General features: G+C 46.4%; 2 protein-coding genes across 5 annotated transcripts; one reads left to right on the plus strand and one right to left on the minus strand.

Moving 5' to 3' along the window:
* Positions 1-549: 549 nt before the first annotated feature.
* On the minus strand, positions 550-4,371 carry Neurochondrin (neurochondrin). 2 transcript variants are annotated; one of them, XM_075675173.1, is made up of 2 exons: positions 3,502-4,371; positions 550-1,237 (listed from the first exon to the last, which is right to left on the minus strand). In XM_075675173.1, the coding sequence occupies exons 1-2, from the start codon at positions 4,369-4,371 to the stop codon at positions 569-571; spliced, it is 1,539 nt and encodes a 512-aa protein (XP_075531288.1). In that variant the 3' UTR covers positions 550-568. The 2 variants fall into 2 exon arrangements, with proteins under 2 accessions (XP_075531288.1, XP_075531289.1); XM_075675174.1 differs by having other exon boundaries at positions 973-1,237; positions 3,528-4,371.
* A 284-nt stretch (positions 4,372-4,655) lies between these two features.
* Positions 4,656-12,007, plus strand: spn-A (RAD51 recombinase homolog spn-A). Of its 3 annotated transcripts, none has more exons than XM_075675179.1 (5): positions 4,656-4,778; positions 5,750-5,904; positions 7,532-8,062; positions 10,622-10,819; positions 11,552-12,007. In XM_075675179.1, the coding sequence occupies exons 1-5, from the start codon at positions 4,751-4,753 to the stop codon at positions 11,753-11,755; spliced, it is 1,116 nt and encodes a 371-aa protein (XP_075531294.1). In that variant the 5' UTR covers positions 4,656-4,750; the 3' UTR covers positions 11,756-12,007. The 3 variants fall into 3 exon arrangements, with proteins under 3 accessions (XP_075531294.1, XP_075531293.1, XP_075531295.1); XM_075675178.1 differs by having other exon boundaries at positions 4,741-4,793; XM_075675180.1 differs by lacking the exon at positions 4,656-4,778 and adding an exon at positions 4,881-5,430.
* The last annotated feature ends 1,741 nt before the right edge of the window (positions 12,008-13,748 follow it).

Raw genomic sequence — 13,748 nt, forward strand, 5'->3', positions numbered from 1 at the left:
GAAGTGTGCCACCATTTTTTAAAAGAGCAGAAGCTCCTATATGAGGGAAAGCTCACTGGCAAGTCCTGAACTTTGTTTTTATGGGCACTGAACGCAGGAGCTCTGTGTCCCAGCAGCCAAAAGTGCCAAAGGTCATGTCTATAAGAAGGCTGTAATTCTTTTTTGGCCTCTACACTCCAGTAATTAAGTCACGGTAGCAGGCCACGGTACTGTCCCCATAACAAGCAAAAGTTTGTCAGGTGTGAAATATGCAACATATGTGCAGCTGTGTTACTTTCCTTGCAAGCCAGTGGAGCAGTCTATAGGCCTTTGAGCCATCCGACATTAAAAAAAGGTTTTTATCATCACCACTTTTGTATGCTGCATACGTGCACTGTCCACATACACCAAGGCATGCATTCCAGACGCTGTAGGTAGCACTAACTTGTTAAACTCTGCTAATGCAGTACATAAAAACCACTTCACTGAACAGGCATCTTTGGATAACTGCAAGGCAAGACTGTAGTGCAAAGATTTTGTTTCACCATTTTCAATTAATGACACTGCAAATAATAACAAGGCTTAGAGTTTATTTTTGGCACACACCAGAACGCAATGTAGACTTATTCAAAATGGGCAAAACATCTGCAAGGATTTGCTTGCCCAAGGAGCTGAGCTCATTCCATTCCTCCACATCACTCGCGGGGAGAGAAGGTGAAGAACTGAACAGCGAAGTGCAATGTTCGGTAAAAGCTGTCATGTCTAGAGTGCCAGCTGTCATGATTGATCGATGCAACTTTGACCTGAGGAGAAAAAGCCCCAAAAGTGCCAGGTTTGCTTTCAGTGTCACTGAGTGCATGGTATCAGTCATTGCCTTTTGAACACAGAAGTCCAAAAAAGAAGGAAACGAGTCCAATGTCTCAGCTCCAAGCACAGCTAGGTTTAAGAATACGCCTGTGCAGGTCTCCAGCTGCTGAGGCAAGGCACACCACTCGTTAAGGTAGTCGAAGAGACGGGCCAAGATTGGCGATTGCAGCACAATGGGTCGCAGGGCGTCGTCAGCTGTGAGGTGGCACAGTGCAGGAATGATGAGTGGTAGCATGGCTTCATTTGAGGTGACCACGTCAAGAAGCGGTGCTAGCACTTTACCAACCTCTGGTCGCATGGTTGTGGAGTCGTCTGCCAACCAGCGACACAGCAGACGGCAAGCAGGCAACACTGCAGCTTGCCCAGCGCCCCAAGAAGGAGACTGAAATGCCTGTCGAAAGAGAGACAAAAGCTCTATCAAAGTCAGCGAAATAATTTTTAGCTGATCTTTTGGGGTCTCAAACATGCTCCTGGGACAAAAAAACGACAACGTAGTAGTGCAAACAATCACAAGGGTATTTACTAAACCTTTTATACACAAATGCCAGCTAGCTGAATTTTACCAATAGAACATGTTGATGGGTGCTGACGAATCGAAGAGGTCCAACTCTCCGTGACAGGATATTGAGCGCATATGTTTGCCCTCACCCTGGACACCAACACCTAATCGTTCGCATGTACAGTCACACGAAAGGTGGTGCATTTGAATGAATGTGTTTGTCTGTTCCGGTATCCCACTCCAAAGCCTTTTGCAAGATGGTACCGCAAAGAGTGCCAGCGGGTACACGCAACGTCCACGCACACAGCCAGCCCCAAGCCAAAGAGAAAGTGCCTACTGCCTTTTGTGGCCCCGACTAACCCTGCTGATAGGCGGCGCTAGCAGTGCAGCACTCGCACCATCTCTCGTACTATTCTGCAACTACACCGACTGCTGTTGGTGCTCAGCTAGGCAGGGTAGCTGGTTTACAGGAGATCTGAGAGCCATGTGGGGTAAACAACATAAAGGGGCATAAGACAGTCAAGTGCCCCCACTATCTGTACAAGTATTTCATTAGAGAGATCAAGCAGAGGCAGAGCCCAGGAAGGGTGGGATTTTGTGAATGGTTCAACCATTATGATTGGCTGAGACTCAGTCATCAGATTCACGTGTCTAGTTACCCAGGGAAAATGACTGTTTTAAAGGTGGACACCACCTCTGATTGTGGTGTGTGTGCTGACATCTAGAGCGCTCAGACATTTAAAGTGCTCCTACATTGAGTGTGCTCAAATATTTGGAGCCGGTTGTGTAAATATGTAAAATAAACCCATTTCTCGTTTCCTTCAACCTCCCAACTTCACTTCCTCACCAACGGGCAACTCTCAGCAATATACATGGATGACGAGGGGGCCTGCTTAGCCAGCTTAGTGCAGCGCCTCAGTATAGCTCAGGCCAGCTAACATGCTTAAGACACCCCCGCAGCGTAGGCGAGCGAACCTCTGAGTGAAGCCGGGTCCAAACCACAAACACCAGAACAAGATCATAACAAGGGTCTTACCATTACTGGCTACCACAACTGTGCATTTGCGCAACATATTATTACTGTTGACTGTCACTGTGAGAAGGGTTCTGCCAATTTTTCAATCTGTGGACCTTTTACAGTGAAGCTGTCCGTGGCTAGGATCCCTGGATTTTTTTTGCATCCGTCATGTTGACAGAAAACCCAGTGGGCCAATCCCAGCAGCAGTACAGGGCAAGGAGCAATGGCTCATAGCCCTGTAAGGCAGAAGCCTGAAGCTTCGCGGACCAACCGCCTTCACAGCAGTGGATTTTTTTTACAGAATAACGACTTCGTATACATAGTATGCATGTACATCATTCAATGACACTCCGCGACTTGCGGTTTACGGCAGCGGATGTGACGTCACTTGCATACTATGTATATTTGTGGACATAAGGTTGTGTCAAATCATGCCCACATATTATATATGCACCTTTGTGCCTCCACTATGCAACTTATGTTTTGCTTACAAGCGAAAGCGGTACTCTGTGGCCACTGGTTGCAGAAAACTTGACACTCCGCTCATTCGGTAGTAAATAGGTTCAGATATGCAGCATGTTCCATGTGACAATTACATCATATTTTGTGACATAACGGCAAGAAACACTGCTACATCAAATTACGCATAGTATGCCTATGTCTCTCTTGCATCTCCCTAGCCTTTGTAACATTGCTTGCCATGTATGAAACAGAGCACTGAGTGTTTGAACAGTGTGCGTCAGTTGCAGAAGCATGCTTACAAGTGACTGTGGACTAAATACAGCCTCTCTTGGCACATACTGCCGCACAGATCGCTTTACATTCCTTATGCCACAGAAGCCCACGCAGATTCTTTAGGTATCATGGAAAGCACTGTTTGAATGGCTTCTACAACTGTAGTGAAGGCAGCACATTCTGCAAGAGTACAGCTATATTACAGAGTTCCCTGTCCTACTTCGTCTTATACCTTGCTTTGTTTTTTCTAGCTTACTAACCATATTCGTCGCCGACGTGGAGCATTGATGCCTGCATAGACACGCTAACTGTCAGATATGGGCTTTTCGTACCTATTGCGAAAAAAAAGTGTGTGTGTGGGGGGGGAGGGGGCGAGCCGCGCACAAACGCGCGGCTGGCTTACCTCGTCCAGAAAAACGAGCAGCGCACCTGGAACACGATCGGCGGCGCCAGGCGGCAGCTTGCCACTCGCTACAGCGTCATCCACGGCCACCTCCAAAAGGAGACAACAGTTGGCCACGAGTTCGGCGTCCGGCGGCAGCCCCTGAGAGCACAGCTGCATCTCCAGTTCGACAGCGGCCAGAGCCACGGTCGGCGCGTCCAGCGACCGCAGACCCCGGCGTTCGGCCAGCGACGCGAGCAGCGCGAACAGACCACGCCGCGCATTTGCGCCCAGTTTGCCCGTCAGAGACCGACCGACGCAAGTGCGGGCCGAGGACAGCAAGGTGGCCTCGTCTAGACAATCACCAGCCGACCCTCGACTTTCGGCTGACTGCAGGCGGTTCGCCAGGGCAGTAAGCAGGGAGCCCAGCTGGTCCAGCTCTGTTGGTGACAGCTCGACCACCGCCGTCAGCAGGCCGCTGTCGACGAGTGCCCGGCACCCCGGCTCGTGCAGAACGAGCCGCGAGGCGCATTCGACTCCCGTCGCGATTCCGAGGTCGGCCAAGGACCCTGCGAGTGCGTCCAGCGCTGGTCGCAGCGGTTCACACAGGGTCGGCTCGATCGCGAACGCGCACGTGATGTCAGCGCCCAGTACGCGGAAGGTGTCCGTGTCGGACTGAAGCATCCTCACGATGAAGGGCACGCCGATGGCATCGAGCAGCTTTCGCTTGCTCTTGGGTTGCACGGAAGAAGCATCCACCGCCTTGGTCAGGACGAGGAGGGCTGCCAGTTTCTCGACGTCCGAAGTGGACGAGCGTAGAGCGCGCAGCGTGCTGTTCAGCAGGCGCAACTTATCTTTCGTCGGCGCAGTGTCACGCTCTTCCGAGCTCATTCTGTACGATTAGTCGCTACCTCTCAGCTCTTTCTAAGTCGCATCCGCAGTTAGCTAATTAGGCAAACTGAGGTCAAATGAATATTTCCCGATATTACTGTAGCGATATTACGCAGCAACAACGCACGGGCACCAGCGGTACGAAGCATAGAAAAAAGAACCATAAACATCCATAAAGAAATTATGTGGCTTGTTTCGGCTAGTTTCAGTCGCTGTTCCGGCCAGGCTTGGCTAGGCGTAATGTCACTTTTGGTTTAATGCCTGTCTAGTGGCTGAAGGGCTCGGCCTGACAGTCCCAACGTGGGAGCGGCCCGCGTCAACGTATGGTTGACCTTCAGGACCCAATAAAGTTCTCCATACCATACGACATGCGCGATGTATGGGATTCACCACGGTGAGAACAATTGGTGAGAACCTCTATGGTGAGAACCATAGAGTTTCCTACAAAATTACTAGAGGGAACTCTGGCGCTAGTGTCTACGTGAGCTACAATGGGAGCGGTTGTCCCAGCACTACATTCCCAATAATTTGTACCGTTGTTGCTAGAGCATGGGCAACTTTAGCTGGGCGCTGCCTCCGCTTCTAGCCGATTTGTGCCCGATTCTTGCCTTCTGAGACGTGGGACCACATGCCGATAAACATAGTCGACGTGACCCTAATTGTGTTTCCATAAACTGTGATCATATATTGGGAAAGTGGCGCCCCTCTCAATAATCCCGGTTTTGCCGCAACTGGGCAGTTCAATACCACTGAAGACAACAAATTTGTCTGCTGGCCTCTTTTTCTTGCTTTAAACCATTACTTTTAACTATTTTTTTTTCAGGTATAGGTAGGTGTCAAGTTAATATTCATACATCTGGTAGCGACCCTCGCGGCGACGCTGTACTTTTCGTTATTTTTTTTTCGCTCTGTTTGCCGCACTAATCTGTGAATGGCGGGATCTTCGCGCTCGCGTTCTGACTTGTTTTTCGCGTGTATTAGCCGCAATGTGTAGATCCTTCTCAAGCAGAGCGTTGATATCTTCTTGAATCTGTTCTACGTATAAAACAGCGGTAGGCGGTAAGTCCCTCCTTTTCGTAACAGTCGAAGCTGTACGCAAAGTGCGGAATAACATAGAAAGTAGCAGCTGATACCAGACGGCTGAAGCGAAAGTTTGTCCGAGTGTTCAATCGATAGCGTTCGGTCTTTACCATATGAACCTATGTTTGGTTTTGTTTTGTTTCCTTACCTGGAACGATTTCGTAATCTTTTGTCGCCAACTTTGGTCGGATTATGTAAACCGAAGCGGTAACTAGGAGCCCGCATTCGCGTGCGATCGACTCGTGTTAGAAAGAAGTTGTGCTGGCGTAGTACACTGTTTTCTGTGTTTTTGTTCCAGCTACCGGCGCTCAGATTTCGTTGTGTTTTGCCTCGTGTGGGTCGCGTTCCTGTGACACCGAACTGAGTGCCAAGATGACGGATGTCCAAGAGAGAGACGTCGTGGATTACGAGGAGGCCGAAAGCTTCGGGCCGTTAAAAATCCAGAAGTTAGAGGTAAGCAGGTGGGCTTGGCCTACAGTAACAGGTGCGCTGCATTGATGGGCTAAAAAAGCTTTGTCTCTTCCAGTGCGTAAAGAAAGTCAGTTTGGTCAGCGTACAGCTCGCCGGATCGTATTTTTTCGAACTTGAATTTTTGCCAGATAAACTTGACGGCCTGGTTTAATTCAGGATGAGCGGTTTCGTGCGCTGGCCGTCACCATTCTACTCTATTTTTAGTGCAATTGCAGTTGCTACAGGCATGTGTCAAATCCCGGGTCTAGGTTTAGGTAACATGTTTGTTTTACGCACGAACACTTCCTGCGGATTTTCTTAGCAACATATGGCATGTCATTTATGTTTGCCAACAAGATGCTCACCAAGGTGTCATGATTGCCATTAACACAGAGAGCCACATTTTCAGCAACTGCTTTTAATGCATGCCGTTTCACTGAACTGGCTAAAGGAAAGTTTCAAGTGAGCTTTTCTTGTTTGAGTTATTTTTGCATTGCCTTCTTTATTGAACCAATCATTTAGACAGTCATCAGAAGTGTGACATCAACGAATGCCCAGTGCTACACTGATACCTTAAATCATGTCACATGAGGGTGAAACTATTGCTGAAAATTATCAATCTAGACTAGGCTCTCATAGAATGTTGAGGTAAACCATTATAAACCTGGCTTTCGGTTTTGCTTGCAATAGCAAATAGTGTTGGCATTGTTTTGTGAAGTCTCTTGTGAATCATATGCGCCTCCAAGCTGTGCATTTGGTTGGCGTTTTGCTTGCCATAGCTAGTTATACTTAGTGTTTGCACTGTTCTTTGAAGCCATTTGTGTCATATGTTCAATCAGGCATACACACACACACATTAAGATAAATGCACAGGCACCCAGTGAATCTCAAAGGCAACAGCTGTCATTTGCCAAGTGTGTGCTAGATGTTGCCACATACCATCGCCTGTACTATCTGTACCTTGATTGCACAAATTTGTCAATGTGTACTTGAAGCAGCGATTAATAATCAAACATATGCAGCAGTGCCACTGTTTGGAAAAAATTAAAAAAGAACCTGAACTTGTCATCGCAAGTCCTTTCAGCTAGGTTTTTGAAAAAAGCTTTTAGTGTTTAAGTGAAGCTGCTTTTTGCCTACCTCCCTACGATATGGCGTGTCATCATGGTGGTTGTTGTCAGTGGATGTCTTGATGAGTAGAAGCTGTTGGTGACAGTCACTCTCGTAAGCTTTGACTCGGTATGAAACGTGTCGGCACATATGGCTGACAGCATTTCTTGTGCTGTGCCATGCTCGCTACCTTTGCACAGTGCCAGGAACCCTTGTGGCAGTTCACTTTGGCAAATCTGGTTCCAGGTCACGTGAAGTCTTGCAATGGTAATAGTGCCACCAAAAGTGATCACTAAGGAATATTGCCTCCAAATAAAATGTTCCTTTGCTCTGCAAGGTACACCATTATGGTTGATAATGTAACACGATGCATTTGTTGCCGAAATCTGCTGTGTGTGTCTCATTTTAAAGCGCTGTTTCGTCTTGTTGGCTCATCAAAGTTTCGCTTACACCTATTCCGCAAACGCATGGTGTCCACTTTTTTTTTTAACTGAGGGTCCCTTGATGGTCTGGGATGATGCAGGGCAATGGTATTGGGGCGGCAGACATTCGCAAGCTTGAAGAGGCTGGCTTCCACACTGTCGAGGCAGTGGCATACGCACCCAAGAAGCAGCTGCTCACCATCAAGGGCATCAGCGAGGCCAAGGCTGACAAGCTTCTTGCCGAGGCAGCGAAGATGGTGCCACTTGGCTTCACCACAGCCACTGAGATCCACCAGAAGCGGTCGGACATCGTGCAGATCACCACGGGCTCCAAGGAGCTTGACAAGTTGCTCGGTGGCGGCATTGAGACTGGCTCCATCACGGAGGTATTTGGGGAGTTTCGCACAGGCAAGACTCAGCTGTGCCACATGCTGGCGGTCACCTGCCAGCTGCCTATTGAACACAGTGGCGGCGAGGGCAAGTGCCTCTACATCGACACGGAGGGCACCTTCCGGCCTGAACGCCTACTCGCTGTGGCCGACAAGTACGGCCTGTCAGGGCCGGATGTGCTGGACAATGTGGCCTATGCGCGTGCATACAACTCGGACCACCAGACACAGCTGCTCATTCAGGTCTGTTATAGTGCCATTATCGAAAAGAATTGTTGCAAAGTGCTGGCCTTCACCACAGAATGCAGCAAAGTTGATAATTAGGCTATTTTGCATCTGTTCATATTGAATAGAAGCGAGGTGGCGCAAAAAGTGCAACACAGAGAGAGCAGAGGACACACACACTGCCGTCTAGTTTCTTGTTTATGTTGCGTTTTTGTGCACTGCCCCCCTCCTATTCAGTATGAACCACAATGTGCATTGCTGTTTCGTTGCACATCGGTGGATCAAGTCAGCGAAAGTGGACTAGGCCAAAGAAGCCCGTGTGCCAGCACTCTTACTGTCAGGATAGTTTTAATTTGTGCTGTCACCAAACAAATTAAAACGAAGTGCGCCGACAAGAGGTGATAGTAATGTTGCAGTGTCACTGAATGCCTGTCACTACAACAAAGCATCTTGCTGCACATTATTAGTACAAGCTCAATAGGGAAATACAGTTGAATCTCATTATAATGAAGCAGCATCCAACTCGCAAATATGTTTGCTTATCCACTATTCGTTTATAAGCATATATTTGTTACATGCTAATATCAGCAAGAAACATTTTAAATTTACTGTGTTATATCCAATGATTCATTATATTCGTGATCATTGTTTGAGTTTATGTGCGTGACAATTAGTGATTCGTCGAGATTGCGACTCCTGTTCTGATGCTCAAAAATTTACCTACATTGCACCACAACTTCTGAGCAGTGGAATTATGCAATGCATAATTCCACTGCTCAGAAGTTCCACTGCTCCAGCTTTTGCTGTTTGTGCAAGCCATCGTGATTGAAAAGCATCTATTCCGAAAGGAAACATAAAAAGCATAAAACAGTAGTCCTGCAATAGCCGTGTTATGTTTCTTAGGACATTCACAATGCTCTTGCAAACGAAGGGGAAATTTACTGCTCTTTTTTTAATTCAAATGTAAAAATAAAAACAAAAGACAACTTGTTGAAGATGGGAGCCAAACCCACATCTTTTACATTGCTTGTGCGATGCTGTACCTTTGGGCTACTGCAGTGGCCAATCTCGCGTCCACATTAATTTCTCTTTTCCTTATTCTTCAAGCATTTTAATTGAAAATAACAGGCAATTTTCCCAGCTTCATATCAGTTTACCTAATAAAAACTCAGCCCCTTGGTTTCCTTTATTCTTCTCAACCAACCATTGCATACTGAAAGGATTAATTTTAGCAGCCTTCAGGTAGCATATGAGGGTTTACTGGCCACCTGCCGGCTACAGAGTTCACATACGTGTTGCCTGTAGTTAAAATCGTGGCCGCAAGTTGTGACTATGATGGCAGCTCCCAGGGCTAATCTTGTTCACTTACAAAAATACTCAAGGATGGCTGCTGTGGTAGCTTAATTGCTACAGCTAAATCACACAGAAGTGGGTTCAGCTCCCACCTGCGAGATTTCTTTTTGTCCACTTTACCTGATTATGTCTGCATTTGAATTAAACTACAATTAATTTGCCCTGTGATTTCTCTGGCTTTGTCTCCTGGTTTGATTCGTTAACAAGCGAAAGATCTAGCCTCTCAATTATGTTATTCTAGAAATCTAGATAGTCAATTACAAGTAAGAGTTGCCATATTTACAGAATTTAACGTGCACTCATTTGTAATGCAAAACCAATTTTTCATGGCCAGAAATAGAAAATGCAATGCCCTCAATTGCAATGCACACTACGGTTTTCATACTCCTGAAAATGCAAAATACCCACGATTGTTCCCTCGCCAGATTTTCATGGTAAAACTTCTATAGTTGTAGCGACAACTGGATTTCAGTAAGATGACGTATCAAAGTTCAGGCTTTCACTGTATAGTCAAGCATGGTTTACGAGATCAATTTTCATCAATGTGAGGTCACTGAAAGTGCAATTTTGACATCAGCTATGGGTGGCACCCAATAATGACAAACTTCCGGCACCCACAGCACAGATTTCGAGATTGGGGTTGGGACACCACATATTGGTTTTGAACTCAATTTTAACACGCCAGTCATGTTTTAGTAAATCTTTCAGAAAAAAAAAAGTTCACATAAGAATTGATTAAATACAGTATGTGGCAAGTGTTGCATTTCTTGCCGACATACTTTTTTTTCTGAATTCTTTACAGAATTTTCTACAACATATCTTTTTTTAACTGCAAGGCTTTCGTTCTAAGAAACTCATACTGGGTTTCTTTTGTAGCTCTGTGCCACATTTGGGTAAACAACAATTTTTTATTTCATGAGCGTTCCTCCATCTTGCGAGATTCTGCAGAATTTATTTGCCATATTCAGTATGCCTGTGCTTCGAGCTGTCGATTTACTCGCCCTCGCTTTGCGGTTGGCTAGTCCCTTGGTTAGCTCAGATGGTAGAGCAACTGCCTCGGAGAAGTGTCGGTCCCGGGTTCGATCTCCGAACTAGGACAAATTTTCTGCAATCGCGAAACTTTATTAAAAACCCGTATTGGGTTTCCTTTGTAGCTTCGTGCTACATTTCGGTGGTTCACAGTTTCACCTTTCCTAATTTTTACTTTGACCGATGGGGGTGCAGGCATCAGCCATGATGGCCGAGACCCGGTATGCACTGCTTATTGTTGACTCGGCCACGGCACTGTACCGCACGGACTACTCTGGTCGAGGAGAACTGAGTGCGCGGCAAATGCATCTGGCACGGTTTCTGCGAATGCTCCTGAGGCTTGCTGATGAGTTCGGCGTCGCAGTGCTCATCACCAACCAAGTGGTTGCTCAGGTAAGCACTTTGCACCAAAGGCTGCATAAATTGGAGAATCAAGTGCGAAACACCCCTGTGCTAAAACGTTCAAGTGCAAATTTTGCTCCAATGTGGCATTTCATAGTTGATACAGCTTAGTTAAAAATTAATTAAATTGTGGGGTTTTATGTGCTAAAATCTAATTATCTGATTGGGGGGCTGCAGATTAATTTTGATCACCTGGGGTTCTGCAATGTGCACCCAACGCACGATACACTAGTGTTTTTCCATTCAACCCCCATCGGAAGGTAGCCGTTGCAGCCGGGATTAAACCCGTGACCTTGAGCTGAGCACACATTGTCATAGCCACTGGGCTACCGCAATGGGTGGGTGCTAACTTACGAGATGTTAACTTTTTTTGTGTGTCTTGAATGAAGGACCTGGGCCTTGAAACCCTAGAAGAAGGTACTGGTTAGCCTCAGAGAGACGGAAATAGTTTGATGTAGTGGCCTTTTTACGAACCAGTTTGATTCGTTGTCCAGGATGTGTGTGTGTGTGTCATGACGTAGGTGATAATCCTACAGAAGCCGAGCATCACAACGTTTTGGCACTCATCCCTGCTCGCTTGGTTATCTACTGTGCTGCTACATTGAGCCACACAACGAATAGCAGCATAGTAGATGAGAATCATTTTAAGTTTACTTTATGTCTGACATTTTGTCACATTGAGGCTTGATTGTATAGTTCCAGCGACTTGCACTGTTTTCCCAGGTGGACGGAGCAGCCATGTTCTCGGCCGACCCCAAAAAACCCATAGGAGGAAACATCATGGCACATGCCTCCACTACAAGGCTCTATCTCCGCAAGGGCCGCGGGGAAACCCGCATCTGCAAGATATACGACTCGCCGTGCCTACCCGAGGCCGAAGCCATGTTTGCCATCACGCCTCAGGGCATAGCAGATGTCAAGGACTGACAACTTCTAGTCAAGCAAACACAGCGCATTTCCTGTACAGTTGGATTCTGCTCTGTCAGTGGCACGTGACGGGACGTTGTGACCTATGATTGACAAGCTGAACATCATATTGAACTTGGCATTGAAGCTAAGTGGCTGGTGTCCCCGCTGCCAAGTTTCCTTCCTGTGAGTTGGGACGAAGGCCATCAAACACCGCAACACAGCTTCGAGATTTAGACCAATTAACTAAACAACCTTGTCTGTATACTTTCAGCGTGTTTTCATGTGTGCTTCCAGGGAGCTTTTAAGTGAGTGCTTAACAGTGCTGCCATAAAAAACTGATACAAGGGCTTATTTTAGGACTGCAAAAATAAAATATTACACATATAATATGTAGCACTACCACATTTAGTGCTTTTTTATGAAAACTGCGCTGCCTACCTACTCGCCAGCTATTTCTTCAAGACAATGCACTGTCGCAAAGGCATGACCAGAAGTACTCATCACTACCATCCCAAGCGACTGACTGATATTCTGAATTTAATCTTAAAGGCGTGCACATAAAGTGTGCCAATGTAGTAAGAAGCCAATGTGCCTCATAAAACTGGTAATACAGTACCTATCGGCCTTAGGCGCACATTGCAATGCTGCGATACTCTAAATAAATGAGCACAATGAAAGTGCAGTAAAAATATTCATAACATGCATGCTCCACACCGAAAGTACCGTAAAAAAAGTGCCGAAATAGCTCACTTGCAGTGAACGAAGCACGCGAGTGGCTGCCGCTGGGGATCGCTGCTGGTGACGGTGCCTCGTCATGCATTAGCATCGTTATACACCCAACGTGCAAAGTGTGGCCAAACTGTCCACCTGCACAGTGTCTTTTATATATTATCACAAACATTACCTTTTATAAATAACCACCTACATGGTGTGTTGCTGTAGTGGCTCGATGTCCACAGAAAGCTGCAGAGAACATTGTTATTTTACAGAGGCAGCCAACTCCTCAATTTGTAGGAAGCCTTCATTCTTGGGACCTCAGATTTCATGACTACCTGCTGCGCTGGAAAGCGCTTCTTACTGTTGCCACCAGTCTTAGCTGCTCTCTTCAATGGCTCCGTTGCTCGTAGCCTCGGCAGCCAAAATCGCTTTCCGCTAGGTGCCTCCATGGTGCTGTCATCGTGCAACTCAGCAACGGGGAAATAGGACAATGGTAGGCATGGTCACAGGTACGGTATGAGGTATGCAGGACTCTGCAGATGTTTCAGCATGTTCAGCTTGGTGTCAGTTCTGTCACAGTGCCCCATGGCAATGGTGCCTGCTGCTTTGCAACATGTTTCAAAACTAAGATCCCAACTAGGTGTGCAAAATCACAAGGAAAAATTTAGTGCTGAAATGTAATAAAACACATTATACATCAGAGATTTCAGAAGAAAGGCACATCAACCAAAGCTGGCCAAAAGAAGACATGCTTGACGTACATGGTATATGTGCTGAAATTAGGGCATTGAAGATGAAGCAATGTTGCACAATTGCACGATATTTTGAATTTTTTGTTCTATTGTCAGACCTTATATACTTTTTCTGATCCTGTTTGTTATTTCGAAGTTTCTTCTTCATTATGTTTAGATGCACTTGTACACTGGTATTTGCCTTCTTTCGCGTCAACTTTGGTTTATGAGTCTTTTCTTTTTTGACCAAGAGGCCAGGCAGGCTGATCCTGAAAAATAGCGCAGTGTATGGTGCAATGCGGTTAATTTTCGGCTATATTGGCACAAATTATGGCCATAGTGTCCATTTTAGCTACTCTTGTGACAAATTCCTGCTTGTCTCATTGAGACCTACCTTTTGCAGCGCTGGAGGTGCGAAAGGGCTGTTCTTTGACAAAGATGCCAGATAGATACCCAGATTTGTCCCAGATGTCATCAAAAACCTCGGTATTATGTGCAAGTTTTTATGGTATTTGTGGCAGAGTACCTGAAAGCTCCACTGGTTGTAGGTTTGAACTGTGATG

The sequence above is a fragment of the Dermacentor variabilis genome, chromosome 11 (assembly GCF_050947875.1).
Source record: "Dermacentor variabilis isolate Ectoservices chromosome 11, ASM5094787v1, whole genome shotgun sequence".
NCBI classification, from domain to species: Eukaryota; Metazoa; Arthropoda; class Arachnida; order Ixodida; family Ixodidae; genus Dermacentor; species Dermacentor variabilis.

What these genes read in the sequence shown, in the direction of transcription:
- Neurochondrin (XM_075675173.1), bottom strand. Translation starts at nt 4,371, where the DNA reads ATGAGCTCGGAAGAGCGTGACACTGCGCCGACGAAAGATAAGTTGCGC. An exon ending in TGCTCGTTTTTCTGGACGAG is followed by an intron (nt 1,238 to 3,501) that starts GTAAGCCAGCCG and finishes CTCTTTCGACAG; the next exon opens with GCATTTCAGTCTCCTTCTTG.
- spn-A (XM_075675178.1), top strand. Translation starts at nt 4,751, where the DNA reads ATGGGATTCACCACGGTGAGAACAATTGGTGAGAACCTCTATG. An exon ending in TAAAAATCCAGAAGTTAGAG is followed by an intron (nt 5,905 to 7,531) that starts GTAAGCAGGTGG and finishes GGGATGATGCAG; the next exon opens with GGCAATGGTATTGGGGCGGC. An exon ending in AGACACAGCTGCTCATTCAG is followed by an intron (nt 8,063 to 10,621) that starts GTCTGTTATAGT and finishes ATGGGGGTGCAG; the next exon opens with GCATCAGCCATGATGGCCGA.